The sequence below is a fragment of the Erpetoichthys calabaricus genome, chromosome 3 (genome assembly GCF_900747795.2).
Source record: "Erpetoichthys calabaricus chromosome 3, fErpCal1.3, whole genome shotgun sequence".
In the NCBI taxonomy this organism is placed as follows: Eukaryota; Metazoa; Chordata; class Cladistia; order Polypteriformes; family Polypteridae; genus Erpetoichthys; species Erpetoichthys calabaricus.
This window is the reverse complement of record NC_041396.2, coordinates 287,923,815-287,940,286: the sequence shown is the minus strand read 5'-3', so window position 1 is coordinate 287,940,286 and position 16,472 is coordinate 287,923,815. Positions and strand designations below refer to the sequence as shown.

Below are 16,472 nucleotides of genomic sequence, written 5' to 3'. Positions count from 1 at the left end.
ACACCTCTCACCTCTGCCATCAACAAGGTATTTTCACTCAGAGAACTGCCACTCAGTGGACATTTACTCTTTTTCGGACAATTCTCTATAAGCCCTAGAGATGTTTGTGCGTGAAAATCCCAGTAGATCAGCAGTTTCTGAAATATTCAGACAAGCCTGTATGGCACCAACAACCATGGCACATTCAAAGTCATTTTGAATGTCACTTCAGCAGGTCATCTTGACAACATCTACAGGCTGAAATGCATTGAATTGCTGCCCTGTGATTGGCTGATTAGGTATTTGCGTTAACAAGCAGTTTTACAAGTGTACCTAATAAACTGGCCAGTGTGTGCATGTATGTGTGTGTGTGTGTGTGTGTGTGTGTGTGTGTATTGTAAAAAGTTCAAAGGAAGAATGTCACAACAAGAGAGCGTTGGGACTCCAAGAAGAGAACCCCCCATATATTTGATGGATAGTATCAAAGTAAGGGTTTTACATAAGGGTGTAAAACAAGCAATGATTCATCAGATTGACAAGAGTGCTGTGACTTCCTCCAGGGTCATGAAGATCTTCTGGCAGGTTTATATGGCGTCAGGCCGGAAGGGGTGGAGCTACCGGGTGGGAGTGGAATGGGTCACAGATCTGCTCTGAAACAAGTCTCAGAAATGTGAGTAAAATGAAACAGCCAGTCAGTAACTATGCCCCTCTCAGTCTGGGATGAAAGTGTTAAGAGTCAGTGGAGCTCTTAAGATGTCTCTAATCCACACATGCGTGACACAGCTCCCCCTTTAGCTAATCTGTAACAGGACATGCGGACCTACACAAGAGATCGTTGATCCAAGAAACAGCACACACATTGACACGGAGAAGCCTCCAGGGGTGCAGAAACTAAACTTGTGTGGTTACAGATCTTTAAACCGCCATGTGACATTAGGACCCCATGTAGAAGTGGGAACAACTCACTATTATGATTTATTGGCAGATTGTTAGTAGAGGGGGTCAGGCCTTGTAAGATGAAGCCATAGGTGTGAGACCTACAGCCTGTTTGTTGACTCATCCTGATTCTGTTTATTTTCAGATCTCATCAGAGAGGGTTCTGAGGGCCAGCAGAGTGTTATATACTGCCATACTGGAGCGGGCACCATGGCTCATCCGAGATCAAAAGTACCACCTCAAGACTTATAGGTAGGTCCCCATCCATCCTTTATCAACAGGATGGCTATGAGATGTTTTGTTTCTAGTGGTTGTGATCCTGAAGGAATGGAACAACTTATTCTTCAATAGAGGAACTAATAGTTGACCACACCTGCCTGGAAGAATCGGTAGAGACAAACTCCTTTTCGAGGCCTTTCACCCATTTATTTGCCATGTTTGTGTACTTTAGTCACAACTTTTCTTCTTTCTAGATAGTAACCTGGCCTGGCAGTGTACTTCCTTCTCAGATTTGCTCTTACTGTAAGTGTCCAGGTTTTCAGTTTCTTGGACATTGTTGGCTTTGATGTGCTCTTCTATATGGTGTGAGCAGCTGACCTATCAGTCTCTAGACTACAGCAGTGACAAGGCAGTCCAAAGTAAAGCAGCAGACATCAGGAAACAAGAGAGACATTGTTGACTGTAAACTAGCATTATTTTAATCTAGTGAAAGTGATGTGAGTGGAGTGTCAAGGACTGTTTTTGCTGTTTGGGTCAGAAAGTCAAAATGTGCAATCAGCCAAACAACACATGCAAAACAAAACTCAAAAGTCAAAATATCCTTCCTTTAAATAACTACTGAAGCTCATGAAGATTTTATAGATTTTCTTCCCAAAAGTTTGGATGAAGGTAAATCAATGTAGTCATCTTTAAATAATCCCTGTAATTAAAGCGTTACATACAGCATCGTTGGCAACGTGTGACTAACAGTAGGTATCGTGATTAACAGCAAAACACGTGTGACATAAGCCCCCAAAATGGAACAGCAATGAAATCACCAAAAAGATATTAAAATCAACAACAACATGCATTTTTTGAGATTAATATAGTGTATCGAATATTAAATATTTAATCAGGAATAAAAAATAAAATCTCAAACCTGTTCTACATAATAGTGATGCGCATGTCACTTTACTGATTCAATTCTGTCAAACTACTTTAATGAGTCGATTAATTTGATTTGTTCAATCCATCCATAATAATTATAATAATAATAATAAAAAATTTTTCAGGGTGCCCCCTTGAATGAATCACTAATTATTTATTCATTGTAATATTTTATTTATATTTACTAGACAGTAATGACTTGACCCTTAACCTTTGTTGACCATATATGTGTACAATGATTTAAGAAATGAAGAAATGGGGGAAGTGACGGCGAAGGTGGTAGGGATGAGAACGGCACCCATACGCATGCACCACACAGCGCCCTGCTGCCCGCTGCCAAGTGTTGATTCTACAATAAAATAAAATAAAAATAAAAAGAGTAATAATTCCAAAACTTTTCACTTTTAATATTAAGCTGTAGTGCAGAGTTTCAGCGTAGTATATGTGTACCAAATTTCAGGCTACAGGTTATTTGATTTTTGACCTTGACCTTCCTGGGTTGACCTTTGACCTTGGAGGTCAATCGTCACCCTGAAGGAAGATAGTAGACGTCATGTAGTATATGTGTAACAAATTTCACGTCAATAGGTCGAACGGTTTGCGGGCTACAGATGATTTAAAATCCTGGACAAATGGACAGCCACAGTAGCATATTTTATAAGAAGATTATATATTAAAAATGCTGGTAATTCATGTTATGTAAAAGCAACCCCTTTGAAAGCACAACTAATGACAATATAGTGAAAATGTAAAGCTAAAATAAGACACTAAATTTGAGAATCATAACTGAACAAGAATTGTGTGACACATTCTCGGGTAATGAATCTGTGACTCTCATTACGAATCAAATGAATGAGAATCATGCGATTTGTTCTCGGGTAATGATTCGGCGACTTTCATTATGTCATTACAAATCAAATGAATGAGAATCATGCGAGTCGTTCTCAGATAATGAATCTCTGACTCTCATTACGAATCAAATGAATGAGAATCATGCAACTTATTCTCAGGTAACGAATCTGTGACTCTCATTACGAATCAAATGAATGAGAATCATGTGATTTGTTCTCGAGTAATGATTCGGCGACTTTCATTATGTCATTACGAATCAAATGAATGAGAATCATGCGACTTGTTCTCGAGTAATGATTCTGCGACTCTCATTACGAATCAAATGAATGAGAATCATGTGACTTGTTCTCGGGTAATGATTCGGCAACTTTCATTGCAAATCAAATGAATAAGAATCATGTGACTTGTTCTCAGGTAATGAATCGGCAACTCTCATTACAAATCAAATGAATGAGAATCATGCGACTTATTCTCGGGTAATGAATCTGTGACTCTCATTACGAATTAAATGAATGAGAATCATGTGACTTATTCTCGGGTAATGATTCTGTGACTCTCACTATGAATCAAATAAATGATAATCATGTGACTTGTTCTCAGGTAATGATTCTGCGACTCTCATTATGAATCAAATGAATAAGAATCATACGACGTGTTCCCAAATCAAATAAAAAAGCATTCTGTCACACATTGTTGGGTAACGATTCAGTTTGAATTTGAAAGAACTGTTCACTCGCTGCATTCAATGAGCTGTACAAAATTGTGCGCAATTGAAAACAAATAATTGTAACAAATTAGAAAAAGTCTGAATTAGCTTAAGCCACCATGGATTGGAGTGTTCATAAGACATGAAATGATTGCCTTCATGAGGAACATGAAGTACAGAATAAACAAGTATATGTATGTCAGATATATAAAATATTTGCTGACAATTTGAATGTTTAAAATGTAAGTAGTCATGATTGTAATAGAAATTTGTCATTTTTCACACTCTGCTAGAGGTCCATAGAGGGCTAGATCCCTAGTTAATGATCAAAATCACAACACATTCATAATCACTGATTTTGAAATAGTCTAAAATAATACCCCACGTACTTATGTTTGCAGTTTGTCATTTTAACCTTCTTGGAGTTGCTCTTACGGAATCGTATATCAAAAATATGCTCTTTATTTATGGGACATTTTTGTTTCTCGATTTCATTTTGTAATGGTTGTTTATTTTTAAATTATTATTATTTTTTTTTTTTTTTGTATTACAGGCAGTGTGCAAATGGGAAACAACTTGTGGATTGGATAATGAAGGCGAATCCTTCAATACAAGTGCGGAACCAAGCTGTCGGAGTGTGGCAGGTGTTGGTGGACGAGGGACTCCTTGTTCACGGTAACCTTGAAATTGGAGCCAGAGTAGGGGTGTGGCATATTCTGGGTGGAGCATAGCAAGGGTAGCCACACCCGCAATAAGCACTCATGATTTGGTGTTTTATTATTTTTTCTGAAACCATACCTGTAAACCAGGGTTTTGAAGACCATGGAATTAATTTGGAGTCATGTTTAACAATGTAAGAAATGAGTCACAGTTTCTCTTGATGGCATTTTGTTTTTTCGGTGGGAGCTGCCAGTTTAGACACCCGTTGCTAATCCCAATTCTTAGGTTGCAGTTCCTGGAAGTCGTGTCATGTGACGTCACTCTTGCGATGTTATTAATGCTGATTTTCCATTGTGCTGTTTTTACTTAACATTAGGATTCACCCAAACTTTACAGCATCAATTGCTTTGTTGTTTTTGAATGCTCCGTTTTCTGAATACTGTCATGATTTATGATTTATTAGCTGAAGTACCTGGCGTTGCCCGGGTGTATTGGTAGAATGGGTTAAGGAAAGAAAGCAAAGCTTTATGTGTTTTTGAAATGATGACCCTGCTGTTCTTGCTAGCTGTCCCATCTGCCATCCACACTGCCTCTCTCTATCAGTGTCTTTGTTCTCGTTAGTTGAAAATTTGTTCTTTTTGGGTCTGACTGGACATCAGAATTATGGTAACTCCTTTCTGGGTTGTAACCATAAATGCTGTTGTGTCCGACTCATCCTCTTAGTTCAAGGTAGACAGTTTGTAAGGCTTAAACTATGAGGAAAAGACAACAAAGCAGGAGTTAAACAAAACCCTTTGGTTCTCCTTTGTGTTGCGCAGCACTTCCACTCTTGACCAAGCCTCACCCAACAACCCCCTGCAAAAGCACACGATTCTTCTTTTTATATTACAATAGATAAAAGCAGCATGTGGCATTGCCCAGGTAAGTAGTGTTAAGTTCGGATCATTTTGTCTTTTAGTCTTCAGTCTCTTGGGATGTTTCACTTGCTCTGAGCCAGCAGGTGGCACTGGTGTGTAAACTGTAGCACACAGGAAAAAAAAAAATCACTGGTACCCCCAGGGTCAACATTTTGGATTCCAAAGTAGTCTATCTTGCCAGCACGATCCTAGAGAGCAACTATGGAAAATTTGGTCGAGACCGGTCAAGAGGTAAAGGACTTTATACTTGCTCTGAGCCAGTAGGTGGCACTAGTGTACAAACTGTAGCATAGCGGGGAAAAAAATAAAAAAACAAAATTTTGGGTTCCAAGATAGTCTTTCATGTCAATATGGTCCTAGAGAACATCTATACAAAATTTGGCCCAGATTGGTCAAAGAGTGTAAGATAGCATTGGGAACATACAGACAGACAGGAAAACATTAAATTTACAATATTGTTACCGCCAGGGGGCACTCCTGAACCACAAACCACAGTCACAGTAATGCCTTACACAGTTCTGGGTTTAAATAAAAGATTTGTATTTAGCCGCCACACCTTTTCAATAAACACCTATCCATAGATTAGCCTCCAATACACAATACAGTCAATTTCTTCCTCCTTCCAAGAGTGTTGCCCACTGCCTGCCGACTCTGACTCCCCGATATGAGGTGACGGGCTTCTCTTCAAGCAAAACCTGAGACTGCTTGTGGTGTCAGCGCACTGCCTGTCGGGAGCACTTCCGGGTCAGGTGGAAACCAGTATTGTCCTCCCACAGGAGCGCCCTCTGGTGACACCCGAGGACCCTGTCAGGGCTGCAATTCTGCACTCCAATTCTCATGCAACCCTGTGGGTATCCTGATTGGGATCAGCCTACGAGGAACACTGCCAAATTCTGTCTGGGGTTATGAACTGTTCCCGGAATCCACGTTCAACCAGTCCATTTACTATAGACCGATCTGGCTGGGACAGGGCTTAGAGGGCACTCCGGCCAGGATGTGCTTCTAGTCCTTCAGTCTTTCCATTATGGCGTCCAGTCTGGGCAAGCATTCCATCTCCATCCTGATCAGGATTCCCGTGTGTCCTCCAAGGAATTTACTATATATATATATATATATTATATATATATATATATAAATATATATATATATAAATATTCACGGCTTTTGTAGTCTGTGTCACAATCTGATTATTTGGGTGGTTACCTACCAGGTAACGCTTGTGGTTGGTCAGCAAGTCTGCTAACATCCGCCACGGTGCCCTCAGTTGTGAGAAGCAGATCATAGAATGGTTGAAGTAGTCTACTGTCAAATAATGCAAAGAGTACGCGACACGTGTTTCACCCTCATTCTGGGCTCATCAGGCGTACACACTCTAATGCACTCCCTCTTGGGAATCGAACCTCGAACGTCAGCGCCAGAGGCGATGCCCCTAATGTTGCGCCACGGCGTGTGGTTCGTTTATTTGACAGCATGTAGATCGGGGTAATTACATTCACGGCATTCGTAGTCTGTGTCACAATCTGATTGTATGGGTGGTTACCTACCAGGTAACGCTTGTGGTTGGTCAGCAAGTCTGCTAACATCCGCCACGGTGCCCTCAGTTGTGAGAAGCAGATCTATATATATATATATATATATATATATATATATATATATATATATATATATATATATATATATATATATATATAAAATATAAAAAATTTTGGGTCGAGATGTAATCATCTCAGAGAGACACTTTGATGTCACGCGAGACTAGACATTACAACCTTAGGAAGCAAGACCCGTGAGATGGTGACTTTTTTACATCACGCCCTACTTACAAACAATTTCTTGGAGACACTTTAATGTCCCGCAAGACAAGGAAGTGAGACAAAAGGTTTTTAAATGATAGACGCGCAGCGCAACATGCAGATCACGCAGCACATCACAAGAGGCAGCTGACTTAAAGCGGGGAGGAGGAATAACTCATTCACTATAGCTTTATTGCTGGCAAATATCCATCCATCCATCCATTATCCAACCCGTTATATCCTAACTACAGGGTCACGGAGGTCTGCTGGAGCCAATCTCCGCCAACACAGGGCACAAGGCAGGAAACAAACCCCGGGCAGGGCACCAGCCCACCGCAGTATATATATATATATATATATATATATATATATATATAATGCATATACAGTGCAGTATATATTATTATAGTATTATTGTATATTAAGGAATGTGTATTCTCTTTCCTGGAATCATCAGAGATATTATTTATATCTTTTCCAGTTTTTTTACCCTATAGAATTAATTCCTTTTTCTTTTTTATCAGTTTAGTTAAAAGTTTATTTTTTATTTTCATTATTTCACAATGGCATTTTTTTGTGCATAGGCACCATTTAGATTTAGAGTTTCTTCCAAAAGATACAAATAAAGTAACATTCATGTTATTAATTTGATTATAATTTTTGGGGAAATGGCCGATTCCCAATCATTGTTTAAAACTGAAATGTTTTATAAAACCTGTCAGCAGCATTCAATTATGCCTAAACAAGAAGGCATGTTAAACTTGCAAACTCTTTGAAGAATTGACATTTGTTTGAAGTACAATATTTATTTCTTTACTGACATATCTGGACCCCCCCTGTACTGTAAGTTGTGTTTGTATCACCCTAAACCATTCGGCTAGTTGATTTAACCTTCTACTTTAAGTCTTTTTGTTTAAATTTCCAAAATGGAACTTCAACGTTTTTGTTCTTTCTTCATTTTTTCAGTAAGGCAAGAACTAAATTTCCAGGATAAGGACATGCAGTTTTACCGTTTCCTGGAGGCAAGTTATGGGGCCGAATCTCTTTCCAATTCCAATGAGAAGGACACGGAGGAGGATTTACAGGAGGCTTTGTCACTCTTGAACCAGCTGGGCCCAGACGCTCTGCTCACGATGGCTTTACGGAAACTGTGAGTGCCACCCACCTTTGTTCAAATAGCCCAGATATCGGGCCAAGAGCTAAGTCAACTTCTTATTTATTTAAGAATTTCAAAAACAAATGACATCACTTTTCTACATAGTCATCTTTGTTTGCGATGCAATTTTTCCAGCGTCGTACCAACTTTTTAATGCCCAATTACTACTCCTGCCTTCACTGTTTCCAAGAAAATATGAAAGTGCGGAAACTTTTTGAACGTCCCTCGTATTGTACCCTTCATTGAGTGTGGGCTCGATGCACTGTAACACGTTTACAGGTAAAATCTTGTAACCCACTTAATCCTGAGCAGGGTCACGGAGGTCTGCTGAAGGCTATCCCAGCCAGTATACAAACCCAGGACAGGGCGCCACAAATACAAATTATACCTTTTTCAAATTCCCTAATGCCCACACATAACACTGCAGATTAATTGAAACACACAGTAGAACAAAACTGCCCAATATGAACAGATCCTAACAATATGAAGTACACAGCAGGCCCACTACTAGTATTGGTGAGCTGTGGCCTGTTGACAGTCGAGGAGAGGAAAACTAAAACTGCAGTCAGCAGTAACCCTGGTGAAAGTAAACCTTTGGTGGTCCGCGGTCTATTACAGTGCAGTCACAGAGTATTCAGACCCCTTTGCTTTCGGAACACTTTACTATGTTGTAGATTTAATTTATCATGGAATACACTTGCCACCATTTTGGCCCAGCAATTTATCTCAGTAATCCATAATGGCAAATTGAAGACATGTTCTCAGAAAAGTTTTCAAAACTCAAAATCTCTCACTTTTGATGTATGTCAGATGTATCCATTGAATTATTAAATCTACAACTCAATAAAGTGTGCGGACAGTGACGTGGTCACACTGTTGCATAACAGAGAAAGTCAAAGATAAAATCAGACCCCATCAAAGTGACCCATCAACCCTTGGGACCAGGGGTACAGTACCCCAAGGCTCGATCCTGACATTTTTGTTCTCAATAGACTAAGCTAGCTGCTGGTGTATTGCATATGGCAGGAAGAAGAAATGTACGGACCCCAAAAAACACGAAAACCTGCACCTCTGAAGCTGCCCTACGTTCATCAAGCTGAACTTTCATTCAGTCATCCGCCTGCCTGTCCGGATATCTACTTGCGGATCAGCTGTCTAACCAAACAGTAGATAGTGTTCCTCAAACAGTACGTTCATTTATTGACAGTACAACAGTACCTGATCCTCGTGTTACACTGCTGTTGTTTATTGTTTTTATGTTCCTCCCTGTGATTTTCAGCTCTTGGTTCTTATGTTTTCACTTTTATCTTAGCTCAGTGGAGAGCCCATTTACTCCTGGCACGTGTCTGACAGTTTGAAACAAGGCTTTCATTTACAAGCACAGAGAGGGGCACAGCCAGTTAGTGAATGCAAGGGTGACGTGTTATGTGGGATTTTGGGTATGGCGTGACCTGTGCATGCAGCCACACCACTTACACTTCACAAGAGGTCACCCACCGGAAGCTAAGCACATTCAGGCCCAGCCAGTACTTGGATAGGAGACCATCTAAAACAAAGCTTGGGTTGCTGTTGAAAGAGGTGTTGGTGAGGCCAGCAGGGGGCGCTTACCCTGTGGTCTGAATGAGGATCCCAAAGCCCCAGTACAGTGACGGGGACTCTGTGCTCTAAAAATGGTGCTGTCCTTCAGATTTGACGTAAAACGGAGGTCCTGACTCTCTGGAGTCAAAAAAGATCCCTGGGCATCCTTTGTAAAGAGCAGAGTGTATCCCGATGTCCTGGCTAAATTGCCCACCATGGCCTAGTCATTCTGACCCCCTAATCGCCCCCTGTCTCTAATTGGCTATCTCCCTTTCTCCGTTTAACTATGTATAGATAGCTCACGTGTGGTGAGTGTACTGCCGCAAAATAACTGCCATTGCATCATCCATGTGGATGCTACACACCGGTGTTTGTTAAAGTGGCTTCCTACTCACTGTGTAAAGTGCTTTGAGTCATGAGAAAAGTGCTAAGTAAATGTAAAAAAAAAAATTATTATTATTTAAATAGATCAGAGGTGGTGGCGCGGTAGCGCTGTGGTAGCGCAACTGCCTCGCAGTTAGGTAGACCTGGGTTTGCATGTTCTCCCTGTGTCTGCATGGGTAGGTCCTAAGATATGTAGGTTAAGTGCATTGGTGATCCTAAATTGTCCCTAGTGTGTGCTTGGTATGTGTGCGCCCTGCGGTGGGCTGGCGCCCTGCCTGGGGTTTGCTCCTGCCTTGCGCCCTGTGTTGGCTGGAATTGGCTCCAGCAGACCACCGTGGCCCTGTCTTAGGATACAGCGGGTTGGACAATGACTGACTGACTGACTAGATCAGAGGTTCCCAAACTCGATCCTGGGGACCCCCTATGGCTGCAGGTTTTTCTTCCAACCAGATTCATAATCGCTGATAATAATCAATAACAACTGATCTCATTTAATTAGCTGGTCTTTTTTAACTCTTCTCTTATTCAGCATTCAGAAAAACACAACAGTATGGTTTTTACATTTATAAGACATTTAGAAATATTTCTGTTTTTTCTAAAGCTATAAATGCTTAACTCTGTGGAACAAAAACCTCCAGCCACAGGGGATCCCCAGGACCGAGTTTGGGAACCACTGAGATAGATAGATAAGGCACTATATACTAGATAGATTGATAGAAAAGGCACTAGATAGATAGATAGATAGATAGATAGATAGATAGATAGATAGATAGATAGATAGATAGATAGATAGATAGATAGATAGATAGATAGATAGATAGATAGATAGAAAAGGCACTGTATACTAGATAGGTGGAAAAGGCACTATATACTAGATAGATAGATAAATAGAAAAGGCACTATATACTAGATAGATAGATGGAAAAGGCACTATATAGATAGATAGATAGATAGATAGATAGATAGATAGATAGATAGAAAAGGCACTATATACTAGATAGATAGATAGATAGATAGATAGATAGATAGATAGATAGATAGATAGATAGATAGATAGATAGATAGATAGATAGATAGATAGAAAAGGCACTATATACTAGATAGATAAATAGATAGACAGATAGATAGAAAAGGCACTATATACTAGATAGATATATAGAAAAGGCACTATATACTAGATAGATAGATGGAAAAGGCACTATATACTAAGATAGATAGACATATAGATAGATAGAAAAGGCACTATATACTAGATAGATAGATAGATAGATAGATAGATAGATAGATAGATAGATAGATAGATAGATAGATAGATAGATAGATAGATAGATAGATAGATAGATAGATAGATAGAAAAGGCACTGTATACTAGATAGGTGGAAAAGGCACTATATACTAGATAGATAGATAAATAGAAAAGGCACTGTATACTAGATAGATACTAGATAGATAGATAGAAAAGGCACTATATACTAGATAGATAGATAAATAGAAAAGGCACTGTATACTAGATAGATACTAGATAGATAGATAGAAAAGGCACTATATACTAGATAGATAGATAAGGTACTGTATGGTACATAGGAAAGGCACTATATACTAGATAGATAGATAGATATGAAGGTAAATCAATAAGTAAGGGCAACTTGAAAATTTTGCAGTAATCTCAATAGATGGAAGCTGACACAATACAACACACTACCGATGGCTTATGGGTAGTTCGAACACTCACTGTGCGGCACTCTGCCATTAGTCAACTTGACATCATGGATGCTCCACTGTGGGATTGCACCACTGATGAACAACATACAGTACCTTCAGTGAGATTTCTATGGGGCTGAGGGAGGGAAACTTGTTGAAATTTGCCTTTTCTCCAGGTACTTCAATGTTGTGTTCAAAAACTATTAATGCAATATGGCAACTTATTTTTTTGTATTGCTGTTTTCACTTATTGCTGGTGCTCCTGGAGGGAGACCTCATCCAGCTGAACGTTCTGCTTTGTAAGTAATGTAAAGTTCAGGTAAGTAAGTGTGGCCTTGACTATTTAAGGCTTCATAAGTTAAAAGGCAGATTTTGATATCAGAGCTAAGCTGAACTGGAAGCCAGTGCAAGGACTTGAGAATTGGAGTTATTAAGAAGGCTAACAAAAGCTTAGGTTATATAGGGCCTTGATATTCATGGAGGTTATTTTCAGGCTTTATAACACAGCGGTGAGGCCACACTTGGAGTAGAAGTGCTAGAAAAAGTGGAGAGAAGAACGACTCGGCTAAATCCAGGACTTCCGGGGATGCGTTGTAAGAAAAGTTTTAAAGAGCAGAGCCTTTGTAGTTCAAGTAAAAGGAGATGAAGAGGGGACTTGATTGAATTGTTCAAAATTATGAAGTGAATTAGTCCAGTGGATTGAGACTGTGAGTTCATCAAGAACACAGGGACACAGTTGGAAACTTGTGAAGTGTAAATTTTTCACAGAGGACCACAGACACTTGGAATAAGTGACTGAGTAGTGTGGTGGACGGGAGGACATTAAGGACCTTCAAAATTCAACTTGATGTTGTTTTGGAGAATTTTGGGTGGATAGGACTGGCGAGCTTTGTCGGGATGAATGGCCTGTTCTCTTTTAGATCTTTCTAATGTTCTATAGGTGGTACTCTGCCTTTCCTCCCATAGCCCAAAGATGTTTGTGTTAATTGGTCTCATGATAGGCCTGTTCATTGTTCATCTCTACTGTGCATCCAGTGCTGCTTAGAAACATTCAGTCCTCATACCCCTAAATTGGACTAAGAAATGGATGAGTACACAGAAATCTCTCCTGGCTACCTTGGCATATGTCACCCTGAATGTGCCAAACAGTATTTAGGCCTGCTTATTGTTCATATAACTCCCCATAAACCCCCACACAAGTTTTACAGAGTTTAGCCCTCACAGCTTTGAGGGAGTGGGTTGCTGTCTTTGTATACTTTGCATGTTCTCTTTGTGTTTTTCCACCAGTCCCACATTTAGCCTGATTGAAGGCTCCAAAATAGCCTGGTATGAGTGAGTGCAATGGCTCCAGCCCTTCACAGCCTTAAATTTGATTTAATGGGCCTGAAAGTGGAGCTGCTGTTTGTAGGTGCAGGTGTTTTCTGTTAAAGGTGTGTACATGCCAGGCACGCCGTCCTCTAACCTCATTTTTAACGTGAATTAATCTCTCTTGTAATTAATGGCTGCTTTAGTGCACTCCCTTTTTGCAGTGCACTCTTATGACCGCTCCTAGATTTTTTTTTTGTCCTGATTCCCACAGGCTTGTATTTCCTGCATGAATTGTAAGACATTTCGCTCCCCGTCTGACGCTCTTCTCTTTTCACTCGACTAAACAAAGGCAGCCTATGACGTTCACCATTAAAAAGTGTTCAAATGCATGAGGCGACCCACTGCATTCATGATATCCCCGACTCTTAAGGGATGGTTTACTTAATTCCTGTGCAAGCCTTCCTGCCCATAAAATGCATACACAAGCCCCCTGTCTCTTAGCATGAGCGCTCAATGCCACTAATGAGCTGACTTCACAGAACGAAGGCCACTCCACCCTGATGCCACGTGTTTTGCTGGCAGGGTGGGGACGCAGCTCCAGGTGTTTTACCTGGCTTCCACTTACCCTCGAGCTGTCCCAGCTAAATATAGCTTGCTGCCAAAGGTTAGGGAGGTGTTCGGCATCCACTACTGCTTTTTTTTAAGAAAGATGGTTTCATTCCGGCTTTTCTGATGCCCTTCCCTTTTCAATTAGGCCATGTCAGAGGAGCCCTGAAGATCTGGAAGTGATCTACGAGGAGCTACTGCATAGCAAGGCTGTGGCACACCTTTCCAGCTCGGTAAGCCAAGAATGGCATGTTCTCATTCACCTTGAGCTTTTTTACACCAAGAAATCTGTACTGCTTAGGATGAGAAGATTATGCTGCCACCTAGTGGCAAAGTCTGAGCAAACAGCTCATTTTTGTTGGCTTGAGAGAACTCTGTGGAATAAGATCGCTGTCAAAAATAACTCCTAATAATTTATGACAAATTTACATTTGACACGTGTGAATTACACTTTTGCACTTCTAAAAATTTCTCTTGCACTTCTGCTTGCTTCTGAAAATTAGAAGGTGCAGTTCTCAAGTGTGAACAAACTGTCATGCTCCTTGGTTGCCAAATGGGGCAGAGATTGAGCTCTATGGGACGCGGGGTGCAGACCTCAGGAAGGTGTGCACATATATGGGCGGGGTTATGATTTCAGACCCGCCCACATAACGTTATCTGCATTTGCATAGTTAGATGTGGGCAGCTCCGCGTTTGTTGCCTCATCCCTTCCTGTTTGCCACTTCAGGGAGATTTATCTGATCTGTGTGACACTAGAGGGCCCTGTCGCTCCGCAAACCCAATAAAGAAATGCCCGAGACACCAGGTAAAAGCACCAAAAGGATTTTTTATTCCTTCTCTTCTAATAGTGATGCCTCAAAGCACCTTCGCCACTATACAAAAACACTAATAAACATGCCATAAATCTCCTCCTCTCCTCCCAGAAGCTCTGTCACACTCCCTCCCAACTCCGGCTCTCTTGCTGGGTCTCCACCAGTCCTTTATATAGTCCTTGACCCAGAAGTGCTTCTCCTCTTCTGTTCACGTGACTTGTCAGCACTTCCGGGTCAGATGGAGAATTACATTTTTCTTCAGCCCGGAAGTATTTCTGTTCCTCCGTCCCCATGACTTGGGAGTACTTCCGGGCTATATTGAAAACCGAAATCCCCTTGTCTTTTGACAGCTCCTTCTGGTGGCACCCATGGCACCCAGCAGGGTTGTGTATCCGAACTCCATGTCCCATCGTGCCCAGCAAGAATCTGGGGTACCACTGCACTCCATGGGAGCTGCCATTTAGCGTCTTGGGGGAAGCAGTGCCGGCAAATCGCTGCGTTCCCCCATCCTTCTATTTCAGGGGCATCCCGGCCGGGTTAAGCTGTCCATCACATCTGCCAAAGCACTTCTTCATTTTCCCCCCGGTTCCTAAAATCCTACGTAAACTCCAAAATATGAAGTTTTTATACATTTCAGAATTAGTTTCTTTCTGCTGTATTCTGTTTAACCTCCTTAGCATTACATTTTTTCTTGAAAATACATATAAAAAGCATTTGCTTCAAAAATTCCATATTTATTAAATCTGATCTTCTGTAAAATGTGCAAAACACTAAAAGTACAAAGTCAGAAGTGTAGAAAGTATAATAATGATACAAATAATAATACTAAAAATAATGCTAATGCCGTATATATACAGTCACAATGTGTCATTTGTGTGGTATATCTTGAAGCACAGTGAAATACACAATCCAACGTCACAGTCGTGACAATAGCAGCGTGATTCCTTGTGGATTTTCTTTCCAGACTGAATCAGCTTTTGAACAGCACACTGCACATATGCGAATGACACGAGCGTCGCTTTCGGATTCACCAAAATCACTTTTGATTTTACTGTCCATGTCAATTTCACTCCCTGAAGACAGATTCACTTTGTCATCACTGCTCGTATCACTGTCAAAAGTCTTTACTCCATTGAACTCGGCCAACAAGCAGTGTAAACGTAATGCATAAAGACCCCTGGAATGACACCGTCTTTGATTGACAGGTGAGGCGGGAGCTCACAGCTGTCCTCATTTTTGAGTCCCATGCCAAAGCCGGAACTGTCTGTAAGTAGTGCTTGTCCAAATAATTTTAAATTCTTGTGTTGCCAAATAGTGGTACGTAGGGTGAGGGTGATGAGGACTTACTTGTATCAGAGCTCTGGTGCAGCTCTTGTTAATGTGGCCTTGATTTTCTTTCCAGACTGGTCAGCTTTTGAATAGCACACTACACATGTGCGATTGACACGAACAGCGCTTTCTGGTTCATCAGAATCACTTTTGATTTTACTGTCCATTTCAGTTTCACTCCATGAAGACAGATTCACTTCATCATCACTGCTCGTACCACTGTCAAGAGCGTGCAACACCTGGGCTACTGAAAAATGTTTCTTACGAGACACCATTACCGTTGCCTGGGTAACACTCAGGCCTATCGCTTATGCAACACGCCCCTTTATTGTTTCCCGAGCAACGCTGGGAACTAATGCTGTTGGCACTTTTACAGCCCGAGTAATCCTCAGGTCTAATGTTTAAGCAAGACACGTCTGTACTAACTATATATATATACTAACGCTTTCAGGACTCTTTTTACAGCCCGAGTAATCCTCCAGTTTAACACTTACGCAAGACTCATCTATACTGTTGTCCTAGTGACGTGCACGACTAACGCTAAGGAGGTTAAATGCACTGTTAACGGGTCGTTACATCATTACAGTTTGTGGGCTTTGAGCCTGGGAA

At 40.8% G+C, this 16,472-nt stretch overlaps 1 protein-coding gene across 1 annotated transcript in view; it reads left to right on the top strand.

Moving 5' to 3' along the window:
• Positions 1-16,472, top strand: part of rapgef3 (Rap guanine nucleotide exchange factor (GEF) 3) — a 119,363-nt gene that overhangs the window by 57,819 nt on the left and 45,072 nt on the right. The window contains exons 3-6 of the mRNA XM_028798489.2: positions 1,061-1,167; positions 4,173-4,294; positions 7,956-8,139; positions 13,871-13,955. Coding sequence (XP_028654322.1) covers positions 1,061-1,167; positions 4,173-4,294; positions 7,956-8,139; positions 13,871-13,955 — 498 coding nt within the window. The remainder of the gene's footprint in view (positions 1-1,060; positions 1,168-4,172; positions 4,295-7,955; positions 8,140-13,870; positions 13,956-16,472) is intronic.